Consider the following 15,781-nt stretch of genomic DNA (forward strand, 5'->3'; position numbering starts at 1 on the left):
ATCCTACTAGGACAGCTAACCTTTATTTGGGGTTAATCAGAGTCTCTCTAATTGATGTCAGGTGTGTACCCAAGAAGACTGAATGTTGTAATTAAGTCAAAAGGTGCTTCAGCAAATTATTAGTTTAAGGATGTGCACACTTATGCAACCAGCTTATTGTATGTTTTTTTATTTTTTTTTATATTTTTCCCCAGCAGATTTGTTTGTTTTTTCAAATGGATTGTACAGGTTATAGGTCACATTAAAGGTGGGAAAAGTTTTGAAATGATTTATTGTGGTCTCTTGTTTATATCACAAAAAACTGGCATTTTAACAGGGGTATGTACACTTTTTATATCCTGTGTGTGTGTGTGTGTGTGTGTGTGTGTGTGTATGTATGTATGTATATATATATATATATATATATATATATATATATATATATGTATATATATGTGTGTATATATATATATATATATATATATATGTGTGTGTGTGCGTATAGATATATATTTATATGTATGCGCACAGATTCAGGCCTGCAATTGATAACATATATAACGTGTGTGTGCACACAACCAATAGTCACTATGTAGAATAGGTTTGGTGGGAGCAATGTCGACAGTGACATCAGTTAAGTAAAAACTGTGTAGATATTTGGTAAGCAAGCTAGATGAGGACTAGAATTTCAGAACCTGAAGCAGCAATTAAAACTAAAGGACTTAACACCCCCTTTAAGTACAGTCTGGCATGATCATAGAATCATAGGAAGTTACTAGGCTGTTGCTCCTGAGGGCCTTATAAGCCTAGCCAAGAGTTTATCCCATGTTTAGACAAGTCAGCACCCGATGCCCCTGAGTTGGTTTCAAAAGATTTGTTTTCTTTGGAAAATAAAGGTGAATAGAGGAGGAGGTTTAACTACACTATTGGAGCTCTATGAATTAATATGGCAAATTGGGTTTAATGTCTTCCAGCTGCGTGGTTTAAATTATATTGGTAATAGTAAAATTTAAGATCAGTAATAATTTTCATTCTTTAATTAAAAGTAGTAAAATTTGTCACTAATGCAAGGAGGATAAACTTTCTGAATTAACATAGTGTCTATACTTACTGAACGAAGACCATTATGAACTTGTTAAACTATTCAAAATAATAAAAATGTTTAGTATGGTGGTTTGCCATAATATTTCCTCACTTGGATTTTATTGTGGAGAGGCAGTTTGCACTGAAGTCCTCTAACCAGTCACTACTATTTGCATGAAATACGTAGCCTGAAGCCCACTAGAGTACAAATGTTTGTAATTCCCAGAAACTGTACACATCAGACTTATTCCAAATGTAATTTCATATCATTTGGAGGTGCATGCTCCCAAGAGTTCAGGACCTTTAAAAAGTCCTAACTTAGGGGGAATACAGGAAATTGGAAGAATTTTTAATAGTTAGCATTGTAAATGGCTGCCCTCGTAGTAGTTTTAATGATATAGTGAAGTACATAAGCTTACTGTGCCTGTCTTAACATGATAGTGTAATGATAAAGTTTTTGTCAGTGAGCATCGTTAAATGTAATTGCTAAGTTATTGTTGGCATTTTGTATTTTAGCTTGTGTTCTCTAGCCAGTGCGTGTAGTCATCATAATTTGTTTATCCATAGAGCCCACCCAGCAAAGCTGAAGATGAGTTGGATCGACTTACTAAGAAGTTGGTTTATGATATGAACAATCCACCAAGCGGTGGAGAGTACTTTGGTAAGTAGACTGCATCTGGTAAGAGAGGCTAATCCATCTTGGTGCATATTTTCTACATGTATCACTGGGGTTGTGTTGCATCAGTTTTGTAATTCTTCAGCTGAAATCTGTTTGGTTAAACAATTGAGCAATGCATTCATTAGTGGCACTCTTTGTGTTAAACTGTCTAGTGCATTATTCCAAGTTATGTTGCACCAGTCTTGCTTTTTTTCAAGCTCTTTCATCAATCAAGTAACAGATTTATTACCTCCTAGAAAGTACCAGCTGTTTGGAGCAAATAAGTTTTTATAGCTTCTTTTCCTGTTTCTGTGGTGACTTTAAAATGAGTAGGAGATATCACTTTCTGTAGCAGGTTGTTTCTCAAGTGCTTTCAACTTCTGTAGCCTTTTTAATCAGAAATGTGAGATGGTCATGTTATCCTAACCTGTTTGGTTTAACATCAGAGCCATTGTTTCTTATGGAGTGGTGTGATCCCTTACCATGATGAACAGATTCCAAAGGAAGAAATAGAAATGCATCTACTCCTGGTAGTTCCTGCCTATGATCTGCAACTAAATGCACTTTTTTGTCAAGCTCCTTGTAGTCCTGTGTTACCCTTCCTTTTGCCCTGTAACCCTCTGTGTTATTTTCTCCCAAACAAATATGTCTAGCTGCATTATCTGTAGTCTTGCGTAGCCCTGACTGCCTTCCCTGTCTAATGCTTCACTGTTGTGACTAATGCCTGTAACTGTCTGCTCCATTTTCTATCAGTTTTCTTTCTGGTCCTGTGGTACTTAACTTCTGCACTGTGGCTCCTCCTTCCAGTTTTTTTTTTTTTTAGTAATTTGTGCAAATCTGCGCCATATTCACTGTGACCCTCTGTATTATTCTCCCGCCAGGATCAGCATAGTCCTATTTCCCACATGTCAAACCTTTAGAATTGTCAAGACCATTTTGTTATAAACACATGACTTTGCTGTTAAGAGGAGGAGATTGTTGTGTTGTGTTGAACCCATCCATGTATTTGGCAAGTCCACAGTTAACTTCCCTGTTCTTCCTGTCTTGCCTTTTCCACTTATTTTTTCTGTGTGACTGCCTCCCCTGAACTTTGAAAGATGTTCCATGGGATTATGATGTGCAGGATAGGCTGTTGCTCATATGTGCTCTGTCTCTGGATTATGGTATACAGTAAGTGAGTTGTAGGAGCAGTATGTCCAGTGCCCCTTACTGGGTGGGGGAGCCCCCCCACAAGAGAAATTCCTGCTGAGTATACACTTCACCTGAATGAGTCCGTCATTGACCATAAAATCCTCTCTGTACCCATATAGTAGGGAGTTCCAGAGATGTACAACCCATTGTAAGAGCATCTAGCATATCCTTCTCATACCTCTAATAAAGTCAGTACTTCTAATTAAGTCAAAACATGTAGCTTTTTTTGTGTACAGCTTTCATTTTTGGGACAGTATTTAAGCAGCTGTTCCACTAGCTAATTTACTAACTTGATCAACTGCTCCTACTGTTGCATCACTTGCAGCCAGGCTTTCAGGTCTCCAAAGTGCTTTATGACCTCTTATATTTGTGTCTAACAGACCCAGGTCAGCTAATGATATTTTTGTAGATGACCTTGATTGTGTGACTAACACTGTCTTCCCAAGTGTTGTCTCAGCTTTTTGTACATCTAACTGTTTAAGTTTTGTCTCTTATTCTGTGTTGCCTTTCTTTTGTTGGAACAGTGTTAAAAGTTTTGAAGCCAAGGCTGACAGCATCCATTTGATATTTTTGTCCAATATCTGAGTTGTAGTAGTAGATGTCCTTCAAGAATGCAACTGCAGTCAAAACATATGGGTTGTCCTGCCTCAGGCAGCCCTCGGTCGGCCGGATTCCAAAGTCTGGGTCCAGCGTCGGCTGGTGTCGCCTCCTCGCCGACGTCACAACGGCTGGAGTATAAAGGCATCGGCCGACGCCATCTTCTTCAGTCTTTCTTGCCGCGCGGTGCCCGAAGCAGAAGCAGTTCGCAAGTGCCGGTCGGTCAGCTCCTGTGTTTTCAGTACCGAAGTCATCTGAAAGCTAAGTACCCCGTTGGGGAACATTTTTTCTTGCCTCAGCCGATGTCAGAACAAATTGAGAAAGTTAATAATTGTTTGTCTTGTGGTAAACAAATACCTCATAAGGACTTCCATTCTTATTGCCTCCCTTGCCTGGGCCCAGACCACGACATCTCGGCCTGTGCTGCCTGTGCTTGCTTTAATAAGCGCACTCTCAGGCGCCGGGCAGAATTTGCCGAAGACTTTTTCGGAGAATCTTTCGCTTATATCATGCCGTCGGAACAACCGACAACCCAATCTACCAAAAAACGAAAGGACCGGGACCGACATCCTCGGCCCGCGTCCTCCACCGATACCCCTCCTAAACCCTCCGCGAGTGCTTCGGTCCCTTTGGAAGCGGTAATTCAACTGCTCCAGGCCGTCGACACAGCGTTAACACGGCCTTCGGTCTCGGAGTCTACACCGGTGCCGGTTGTTGATTTTCCTCCAGAAACAGAAGTTCTGGATCTACCCGACACCATTCCTGTGGACAAGGTTACTCCTGCACGTGGGGCAGCTAGGCCTCCTGTATCCATGTCCATCAAGGCCTTTGCACGTGCTAAGGCCGCCTGCCAGGCCAAGGCCCATCCTAAACCTACTGCCCAGGCCCCTTCTTCTGATAAACAGATCATGTCTCTAGCTGCAGATCTTATTTCTCTTATCAGGGGGTCTCAGCCTCATCCAAACAGAGGTTCTCAGCCGCCTGCAGAAAAAAGGCCCAGAACTGAGTAGGCCGACAACCTCTCTTCAGATGAAGCCTCTGGGGATTCTGAGCATTCAGATACCCAAGAAGAATCCTTCCAGGCCTATGAGGACTCTGATGCTGAGGAATCAGTTCCCTCTGCCTCTCCTCCAGAGGATTTTTCATTCGGTGAGGTCCTACACTCTATGAGGGAGCATTTTAAATGGCAGGGTCAGGAATTCTCTGATTCCAGGAAAAGGCTACGTACCTTCCTCAAGCTACCCCAGCACAGACCTTTAGCTATCCCTCCAGTTATGGATGTCCTGGATGATGTTTTCTCCGACTCCAGTGCTATCCCTGATTCTCTCCCTCCTGCTCCTGTCAAGCCAGACAGATATTATAGGGTCCCTGACACCCACAAACATCTCTTTAAGGCCCATTCTGTGGATCTAGAAACTATTTCACAGGGCCCCAAGGGAGTGGCTACTTCCACAGCCAAGAATCCACTGCCAGCGGATAGGGAAGCTAGGTCCCTGGAGAGATGGGGTAAAAAAGTTTATACCTCTACCACCCTGGCCATGAGGTCACTTAACTGCCTTTTTCATATGTTTCAGTACCAGGATTTTTTACTGGATGATTTACAGAAAAAGCTAGCCTCTCCTGAGCCTATTGATAGAAAGGCATTGCAGGATATAGTACATAACACCCAGCAGGTTAGCAATCATTTTCTTCAGTGTGGTTATGATGCATTGGAGGCTTCATGTAGGGTAGCTATGACTGGGGCTGTTATACGTAGACATGCTTGGTTAAAAGAACAGCCACTGCCAGACCATGTTAAAGTAAAGTTACTTGATGCACCTCTGGAAAAACAGAAGCTTTTTGGTGCTAATGCACAAGATGTGTTGAAGTCCATTGAGGAAAAAGCTAAATCAGTACAGACAGTCAAAGATTTCCTCCAGGTTCAGCCACCCAGATTCAGCAGGAATTGGCCTTCAAAGAATTGGTCCTTTCCAGACTCTGACAAGTTTCAAAGGGGAAAAAACAGGCGTGCCCGAGGTAGAGGGCAATATCGAGGCTCCTACAGGGGCCGCCAGTGGCAACCGCCAAATCAAAGAAGTGGCGCAGGCAGCCCAGCTGCACCACAAGGACAACCACAATGACTCTAGTTTCATACGGCCTACAAAGGCTCAAAGAGAAGCACCTTTGGGCGGAAAATTATCCTTATTCTCAAAAAACTGGCATATCTTAACCAAGGACAACTGGATTCTGGATTTAATAGACAAAGGTTACAGATTCCACTTCCATACTTTACCAATAAGACAAGGCATGCCAAACCTGCCACTCCATCAAAGGGCAGAGGCACTCATTCAAGTTTCAAAGCTGTTAAATATAAAAGCAATAGAAAAGGTCCCTCCACAGGAACAAGGCCAGGGATTTTATTCAAGACTGTTCCTTGTTCCAAGAAAGGAAAACAATTGGAGGCCTATACTGGACTTGTCTGCTCTAAATACTTATCTCATTGTGCCAAAGTTCAAAATGCTGACGTTGCAGCAACTCCTTCCCATGCAGGGCAAGGGGTCTTGGCTGGTCACTCTGGACCTCAAGGAGGCATACCTGCATGTCCCAATCAGACAAAGCTGCAGAAGATACCTCAGATTTCTTGCAGGGACAGAGCATTATCAATTGTCAGCATTGCTGTTTGGCTTATCTACTGCACCCAGAGTGTTCACGAAATGCCTGGCATCAGTAGTGGCACACTGCAGACTCCAGGGGATTCAAATATACCCTTACCTGGATGACTGCCTCATACAAGCAGACAACAAACAAACCTTGATAGCAAACTTGGACTATGTCATTCAATTACTACAGGCCTTGGGATACACAGTCAACATTCAGAAATCAAGACTTCTGCCATCCCAGCAGATTATTTTCCTAGGAGCCAAGCTGGACACAAAAACACAAATGGCTTATCTCACAGAGGAAAAACAGCAGCAGTTACCAGAGTACTTCAAAGGCCTAGCAAAGCTCTCCCAGCTGACTGCAAGGAAAATCCTGCAGGCCCTGGGGTTCATGGCATCTTGCATTCTTCTGATACCTTTGGCAAGACTTCATATGAGAAAGCTGCAATGGTACTTAAAAAGCTTATGGTCCCAACACAGCCAAAGCCTAGAGGACGTAATCCCACTCATTCCATGTCTGCGAAGAGAATTTTTGTGGTGGGCTTAAACAAGTCAGTTAAACAAAGGCATTTCTTTCAACAAACCTCAAGCAGGCCAAATGATTACAACAGATGCCTCAGACCATGGATGGGGGGCGCACATGGAGGGCAGATGCATTCAAGGTCAATGGACACCAAGGGAAAGGCATCTGCACATAAACCAAAAAGAGATGTTGGCAGTGATACATGCAATCGAGACTTTCGAAAAATCACTTCAAGGACATTTGCTAATAAGGACAGACAACACCACTGTTATGTGGTATATAAACAAGCAGGGAGGCACTCATTCTTATCCCCTCTGCAGACTAACAATGATTCTCTGGGAAAAATCCCTAAGTCTGAAGATACATTTGCAATCTCAGTTTGTGCCAGGCAAGGACAATGTACTGGCGGACAAGCTGAGCAGAAATTTCTTGGATCCACACGAATGGATGCTGCATCCTCACATTTTCTCACAAATAGCAAGGACATGGGGAAGACCGGACATAGATCTCTTTGCTTCTCACATGAATCATCACCTGGAAAAGTTCTGTACAAGGACCCACCATCCTCTAGCCTGGAAGACGGATGCTCTCTCCTTCAGCTGGCATTCCCTAACAATTTATGCATTCCCCTCCTCTACCACTGCTGACCATGGTGATACTGAAGATCAAAGCAGAACAACCAACAGGCTTTTTGATAGCTCCAGACTGGCCAAGGCAGCATTGGTACCCATTGCTGTTGAGCATAACTTGGACCAAACCGTGGCCTCTGCCCCTATGGACTCTGCTTCTAACACAACACAATTACAGGACTGTTCATCAAAACCTGAAAACATTACATCTGACAGCCTGGAGGTTACCATAACTCCTTCCGATATTTCTCTTTCCAAAAAAGTTCAAGAGATCTTACTGGAAGCACGCAGACCTTCCACCAGAAAAACCTACTCAGCAAAGTGGAAGAGATTCATCATCTGGAATGCTAACAGGGGTCAGGATGCAACAGTATTGAGTATACCTCAGACATTGGAATACTTGGCAGAAATGTTTCATACTGGTCTCTCATATTCTTCCATAAAGATTCATGCCTCAGCAATCTCAGCAAAATACAATTGTGATCCACCTGTGTTTTCACATCCTTTGCTAAGACAGTTCCTAAGAGGGATAAAGAATATCAAACCTCCCAGGAAACCGCCAGTACCTGCATGGGACCTCAATTTCGTCTTGGAAAAATTAACTCTTCCTCCCTTTGAACCAGCAGCAACTTCAGAAATGCAATTTCTCTCATGGAAAACGGTTTTCCTATTGGCAGTCGCATCAACAAGAAGAGTCTCGGAGATACAGGCACTCATGGCAGTACCTCCTTTTCTCATTTTTCATCAGGACAGAGTCTCTCTAAGAACCAATCCTTCATTCATGCCAAAAGTAATTTCCAGGGTGTCTCTAAATCAAGCCATTCACCTGCCTACTTTCTTCCCCAATCCTCAAAATAGGGGGGAAGCACTGCTACATACTTTGGACATACACAGGCAACTACGCTACTACTTGGACAGAACTAAGGCCACCAGAAAGTCTGACGAACTGCTTGTAGCCTATGCTGCGGGAGTACAAGGAAAAGCAATCTCCAAACAAACAATTTCCAAATGGATTGGACACTGCATTAGATTCTGCTATTCTTTTCATGGAAAAGGTGTGCCAGCCAATATTAGGCCACACTCCACCAGAGCTCTAGCCACATCCACAGCTTTCCTCAGAGGAGTGGTTACAAAGGACATTCTAGAAGCTGCTACATGGAGCTCCGTGCATACATTTACCAAGCACTACAACCTGCCTTTATACTCCAGATCCCGATCCCGAGCAGGCTTTGCTTCGGCAGTCCTGCAGGACATTTTAGCTACACCATCACTTCCTTAATTCCAACCACCCCCAGCTTGGCTATGGTATTCAACCCATATGTTATGACTGCAGTTGCATTCTTGAAGGACATAGTACAGTTTTGTACCTACCATAAATGTAGATGTCCGATAGATATGCAACTGCAGTCGGATTTCCCCACCCTCCTACCCCTCTGCATCCTTCTTTATGGGTCCACTACCCCTATTCCTATTAGCTGGGGGTATCTCCTATGGTGTATCTGTTTATTACTCTTGTGCATGTCTGGAATTGTTTATCCATTCACCAAATTTAGCCTTCCTAGGAGGGCACCTAGCATCTGGGGCAAGAAACACTGAAGAAGATGGCATCGGCCGATGCCTTTATACTCCAGCCGTTGTGACGTTGGAGAGGAGGCGACACCAGCCGACGCCGGACCCAGACTTTGGAATCTGGCCGACCGAGGGCTGCCTGAGGCAGGACAACCCATATGTTATGACTGCAGTTGCATATCTATCGGACATCTACATTTATGGTGGGTACAAAACTGTACTTTCTTTTTTTTCACCATGAGGCCGTTATCCTTAGAGGACTAATGGGACACTTACTGACCCTGTAGTAACCTTTTCTTGAGCCCCCTACTCCACTGTAAAATTAACAGATGTTCATCGTGTTTTACTGTTGCAGTCATCACTGTAGGGTTCTTCCTGCCGGCAGGCAGTCCTCGGTTGGCCAGAATCCCAAAGTCTAGGTCCGGCATCGGTTGTTCAGTCATGCTCCCTGATGTCAGAGCACTAGGAGTACAAAGCTGCCAGCCGACGCCATGTTTTCCAGTCTTTCTTGCCGTGCGGTGAAAGCAGTTCACAAGTGCCGGTCGGCTGACTTCTGATATTTTTTCATGCTTCAGTCCGAAGACTTACTTCTTCTCAAAGCTAAGTACCCAGTTGGGGAAACTTTTTTCTTGCCCCAGTCCGATGTCAGAAAAAGTTAATTGCATTTCTTGTGGGAAGCAAATACCTCATAAAGATTTTCATTCTTACTGTATTCCTTGTTTAGGCCCTGACCACGACGTAGCTAGTTGTCGGTTTTGTGCTAGATTTAACCAACGTACGATTAATCGAAGGTACGATTTTGCTTTTCACTACTTTGGTAGGCGATTTAATTATAAAATGTCGTCAGACACTCTTACAACTACCGGAGTTCATAAACGATGCAAGGATAAGGACAGGCCTCCGAGGTCCAAATCAGAAGAAGTTTTACTAGCAGAGCCAGCTACAGGTTCGGCCGTCGTCAATGAGGTGCTTTCGCAGCCCCTGTCGTCGGCCATTTCAGAACCGATTGCCGAAACGGACTCCCACGAGGAGCCAGCTAGGCCTTTGAGCACTCCAGCTGCAGGACCTTCGGACAATGCTCCCTCGGATGGGTCCAGAGCTGCTGTGCAGGTACCGGCTTCCGAGCGGGTTTTCAGGCCTACACAGCTTCTGATAAAGGCAAAGCCAAAGACAAAGGCAAAGACTCCTCCTAAATCTAAGACACCAGCCCAGGCCTCTTCTGATCCGGGACCCAAATCTCAGAAACAGCGACTTAAAATGGCGGAGGGCTTACTAACCATGATTAGGGGTTCACATCCCCCTCCAGACAAAAGGCCAAGGCAAGAATTGGATTATGAATCTTCTCATCAGGCATCTATTTCTTCAGTGTCTTCCTCTGAACAGGAATATACTTTCCCTCCTTATGAGGATTCTGATGCTGAGGAATCTATTCCTTCAGCTTCTCCCCCTGAGGATTTTTCTTTTCGGGGAAACTTTACATGATATGAGGGAACATTTTCACTGGGAAGGACAGGAGTACTCGGAATCTAAGAGAAGTGTTAGGGATTTCCTTCTTTGTCCCCAACATAGACCCCTGGCTATTCCTTCTATTTTGGATATTGTGGATGATGCCTTTTCTGAGGCTAATTTAACTCCTGACTCCTTTCCTCCTGCCCTTGCTAAGCCCAATAGATATTACAGGGTCCCTGATTCCCACCAGTTCCTTTACAAAAATCCTACTGCTGATCCAGAAACCATTTCTCAGGGTCCTAAGGGGGTTAATGCCGCTTCTGCTAAAACACTATTCCGACAGATAAGGATTCTAGATCTTTGGAGAGATGGGGCAAAAAAGTATACACTTCTGCTACTTTATCTATTAGAGCTTTAAATTGTCAATTTCATATGCTAAAATATCAGCAATTTCTACTGTCTGTTATGAAACAAAAGCTAGGTACCATTTCTGCATGTGCAGATAATAAGGAATTACACGATTTGATGCATGCCACTGAACAAGTGGGGAAGCATGGTTTACACTTTGGTTTTGATGCCTTGGAGGCCTCTTGCAGGGCGACTGCCTCTGGCACAGTCATTAGAAGAAATGCTTGGTTAAAGGAACAAAACTTACCTGAATAGGTGAAAGCAAAGTTACTGGATGCTCCTGTTCAGCATAATGTTTTGTTTGGGCCTAAGGCTGAAGAGGTGATAAAGAAAATGGAGGATAAGGCAAAATCCATGCAAACGGTTAAGGATTTCTTACAAGTTCAGCCCCCGGCACTCCAGAGGGAGGGCCCAAGCACAGAACTCTCACAAACCTAGACAGTAGAGTGCTTCCACCCCCAGGAGTAGAGAGGACGGTCCTCAATCTTATAGAAAACAGGCTCAATGACTCCCCCTGCATGGCTCCAGGAACTTCTCTCCTGGAAGCCCCTCTAGGAGGAAAACTCTCTTTTTCAACAAAATTGGACTTACATAACCCAAGACAATTGGGTTTTGGATGTAGTTTCAAGGGGTTACAAATTCCACTTTCATACCTTGCCAAGACCAAACGGATGGCCAGACCTAGCAAAACATCAATGGTCAGAGGTATTAAACCAGGTGGGATCCCTCATGGCTATGAGGGCCATAGAACTGGTTCCACAATCAGAGACTGGGCAAGGCTTTTACTCAAGGCTCTTTCTAGTTCCCAAGAAAGCGAAGTTCATGGAGACCCATCCTGGATCTGTCAGTCTTAAACACTTTCCTGGAGATACCAAAGTTCAAGATGCTTACTCTGCAGCAGCTCCTGCCAATGTTGAGCAAAAATGCATGGATGGTGACATTGGATTTAAAGGAGGCTTACCTACACATCCCTATCAGACAGGAGTGCAGAAAATACCTCAGGTTCAAGGCCGGCTCGAAACATTACCAATTCTCTGTGCTGCCCTTTGGCTTGTCTACTGCACCCAGGGTTTTCACCAAGTGCCTGGCACCAGTAGTAGCTTATTGCAGACTCAAGGGAATTTAAATTTACCCTTATCTGGACGACTGCTTTATTCAAGCAGACAGCAAGAATGTCTTACTCCAGCATCTGGAATTTGTTCAAAATCTTCTCAAGTACCTGGGATTCACTATGAACATAAAAAAGTCAAATTTGACACCCACACAACAGATAACTTTTCTGGGTGCTCTTCTAAACACAACAAGCCAGATGGCATTCCTGCCATCCGTAAAACAACTACAGCTGGCTTCAACTTTCAAAACCTTGGCGTCAATAACTCTGCTAACTGCAAGGAAATTCCTGCAGGCTCTGGGTTACATGGCCTCCTGCATCCTTCTCATACCAAATGCAAGACTACATATGAGAAAAATACAATGGTACCTAAAAAGTGTATGGTCCCAGCATTGCCACAGTCTAGAGACACAGATTGCTGTCTTGCCTTGCCTACAAAAGGAATTCCATTGGTGGACCATGGCATGTCTTCACAACAAAGGGAAAGCCTTCATTCTGCCTCCAGCCAGCCAAGTGTTAACCACGGATGCCTCGGATTACGCATGGGGAGCCCACTTGCAGGGAAAGGGTCTGCAAGGTTTTTGGACAGAGGATCAGAAGCTCCTACACATCAATTTAAAAGAGATGTTAGCTGTACAAAATGCCCTCTTGGCTTTCAGGGATCTTCTACAACCAGGACAACTACTGATACGGACAGACAACACCACAGTTATGTGGTACATAAACAAGCAAGGGGGTTCACACTCCTACCCCCCTTTGCAGACTAGCCATGACTCTATGGAACACAGCTCTAGCTTGCAAAGTTCTAGCTCAGCTCAATTCCTGCCAGGGAAACAAAATATTCTGGCAGCCTGAGCAGGAACCTGTCAGACCCACACGAGTGGATGCTAGACACCCAAATATTCAAGATGATTACAGAGGCCTGGGGCTGCCCGGACATAGATCCATTTGCATCACCCCTCAACCACCAGTTACAGATTTTTTGCACAAGGACATTTCACAAACTAGCATGGAAAGTGGATGCACTATCATTCAGTTGGAGAAACCTCTCGGGGTATGCCTTTCCGCCACTACCTCTTCTTCCACTGGTGTTATTAAAGATCAAGCAGGACAAGCCCAAGATGATGATTTTACTGGCCCCAAATTGGCCTCGTCAATTCTGGTATTCAACACTAATGAATCTATCCCAGGAGCCACCTTGGATTTTACCTCAGATTCCAAATCTTTTGTCCCAACGCCAGGGCCAGGTTCTGCACTCTCATGTCAAAACTCTCAGCCTGGCATCCTGGCGATTTCAGGGTCTATGATTAATCCTTTCCTTCCCAAACAGGTCATGGATATCATCTTAGAAGCCAGACGGCCTAGCACTAGAAAATCTTATGCAGGTAAATGGAAGAGATTTTGCACCTGGATGCATGCTCGGGATTCGGATCCCCTCATTCCTAATATCCCACTGATTTTACTTTACCTGACAGACATGCTTCATAAGGGCTTATCCTTCTCCTCCATAAAAATACATGCCTCAGCTATCTCTGCACATTACAATACAGATCCTCCAATCTTTTCACATCCACTTCTGAAACAATATCTCAGAGGAGCAAAGAATTTAAGGCCCCCTAGGATACCACCCATACCTGCCTGGGACCTTAACTGTGTTCTGGAAAAACTCACTCTGCCTCCTTTTGAGCCTGCTGCCACATCTGATATTAAGTATTTATCATGGAAGACAGCTGTCCTGCTGGCTTTGACTTCAGCCAGGAGAGTCTCGGAGTTACAAGCACTCATGGCTGTGGAGCCTTATATTATTTTTCACCAAGATAGGGTGTCTTTAAGGACTAATCCTACTTTCATGCCTAAAGTGGTTTCCAAAGTGGCTTTAAATCAAACTATTCACCTGCCAACTTTTTTCACTAATCCACAAAATAAGGGGGGGAAGGATCTTGCATTCCTTGGATGTACACAGACAACTTTGTTTTTACCTGGACAGAACCCAAGGATATCAGGAAAACAGATCAACTGTTTGTTTCTTATGCAACAAATTCCCAAGGCAAAGCTATTTCAAAACAGACTATTTTTAAATGGATTGCTCATGGAATCAGATTTTGTTACTCTCATCATGGAAAGCAAATCCCAGGAAAGATTATGACTCACTCTACCAGAGCTGCTGCTACTTCAGCTGCCTTTCTCAGGGGAGTACCTACCAAAGATATTTTGGAAGCTGCAACTTGGAGTTCAGTGCATACTTTCTCTAAGCACTATAATCTCCCTCTTTACTCTAAGTCTAGGGCAGGCTTTGCTTCTGCAGTCTTGCATGGCCTTCTAGCCACCCCTTCTACTCTATAACCACCACCCTATATCTCAGCTTTGGGATTCAACCCTACAGTGATGACTGCAACAGTGAAACACGATGAACATAGTACAGTTGTGTACACTTACCATAATGTAGATGTTCGAGTGTCTTCACTGTTGCAGTCTGGGTTACCCTCCCTCCTGTCCCCTCTTATACTTTCATTACTGTGTGGTTTCCTACTTCACCCTTCTTCTGAGGTGTATTTGCTTCAGGGTATGGGGTTTGTTGTATGATACTTTTTTGTTTTACTATTGACCTTCATTTTTGGGCACCTGACATCTGGGGCAAGAAAAACTGGAGAACATGGCGTCTGCTGGCAGCTTTGTACTCCTAGCGCTCTGCCATCAGGGAGCATGACTGAACAGCCGACACCGGACCCAGACTTTGTGATTTTGGCCGACTGAGGACTGCCTGCCGGCAGGAAGAACCCTACAGTGATGACTGCAACAGTGAAGACACTCGAACATCTACATTTATGGTAAGTGTGCACAACTGTACTTTTTAGCATTTTTTAGTACCACTCACCTGTTTCAAATGACCTGATGGGCAGAATTATTTCTGGCTGCATAGTTGTCTTTCATCACCTTCTAGGCCCTTTGGGACAGTCAATCAGGTCCTTAGGTTTTGTTTTTTCAGCACTTTCTTTGCCACATCTTTGGTCTGTGCATCCTTCCTCAACAGACTTGTTTCCTATTCTTTCCTATGCAAATTATAAGATAGAGTGGTCACTGAGTACTACTTTTGGATCACTGGACCAAAGTTACCACCTCCATACAGCTTACAGTAGGATATTGCAGTTGTTGAGAAAGGATTGTCAGCATGACAAGCTGTATATTAGGAGGATTTTTTCAACACAGCAAGATTCTTAAAGTGCTTTGGAACTAGAATCCCTCTGTCTCAGTATTGGCAATTACTTGACATTATATATAATTTTCATAACTTATCCTGAGATTGCACAGTCATGGAGTAGTTTAAATAACAGGCTGTAGGAGGTGAAGCCCTTTGCATGGAGGATGGACCCCACATCACCTGTATGTGTAGCTTAACTGTTATTTTCCTTCACATGTTAACAGAAATGGTCATTGTGACATCCTCATTCCGGGCCAGTAAGCAAGGAGTCTGAATCTTCACCACTGACACTGGAGAGGGTTGTTTGCTTGGAATACAAATGGATACGCTCAGTATTTCCAGATGCAGACCTCTCTACATCAAGCACAATTTCCCTTAAGAGCACACAGGGGAACACACATAGCCCAGGGTTTGGGTTTCTATCTCGGTCTCTCCCCAGGTCCCCAGTAAGGCTCCCCACTGGTAGAGCTGCAGAGTGAAGTCCTCAGCCAAGTCTTCCACCACTCTTTCTTTGAATCTAATGCTTCATGTCCCTGCTCCAAGCAGCTGGCACGCATACAGTGTGAGATATGATTCACACACACACACACACACACACACACACACACACACACACACACACACACACACACACACACCTGGGAAAGGTTGGCACAGATTTACCCACTGTGCCCCCTCCTGCCCAGATTATAAGGTAATTATCACTGCCACCAGGCATTACAAAGCCAGCTGTCTAAGGCTCTTGC

At 44.1% G+C, this 15,781-nt stretch overlaps 1 protein-coding gene across 10 annotated transcripts in view; it reads left to right on the plus strand.

The window, feature by feature from the left end:
• Nucleotides 1-15,781, plus strand: part of LOC122806545 (lipoma-preferred partner homolog) — a 1,343,214-nt gene that overhangs the window by 679,479 nt on the left and 647,954 nt on the right. For all 10 annotated transcript variants that reach the window (XM_044077065.1, XM_044077061.1, XM_044077067.1 and 7 more), the window contains one exon: nt 1,630-1,723. In XM_044077065.1, the coding sequence (XP_043933000.1) occupies nt 1,630-1,723 (94 nt within the window). The remainder of the gene's footprint in view (nt 1-1,629; nt 1,724-15,781) is intronic.

This window comes from Protopterus annectens, chromosome 7.part0, assembly GCF_019279795.1.
Source record: "Protopterus annectens isolate FY-2018-M chromosome 7.part0, PAN1.0, whole genome shotgun sequence".
NCBI classification, from domain to species: Eukaryota; Metazoa; Chordata; order Ceratodontiformes; family Protopteridae; genus Protopterus; species Protopterus annectens.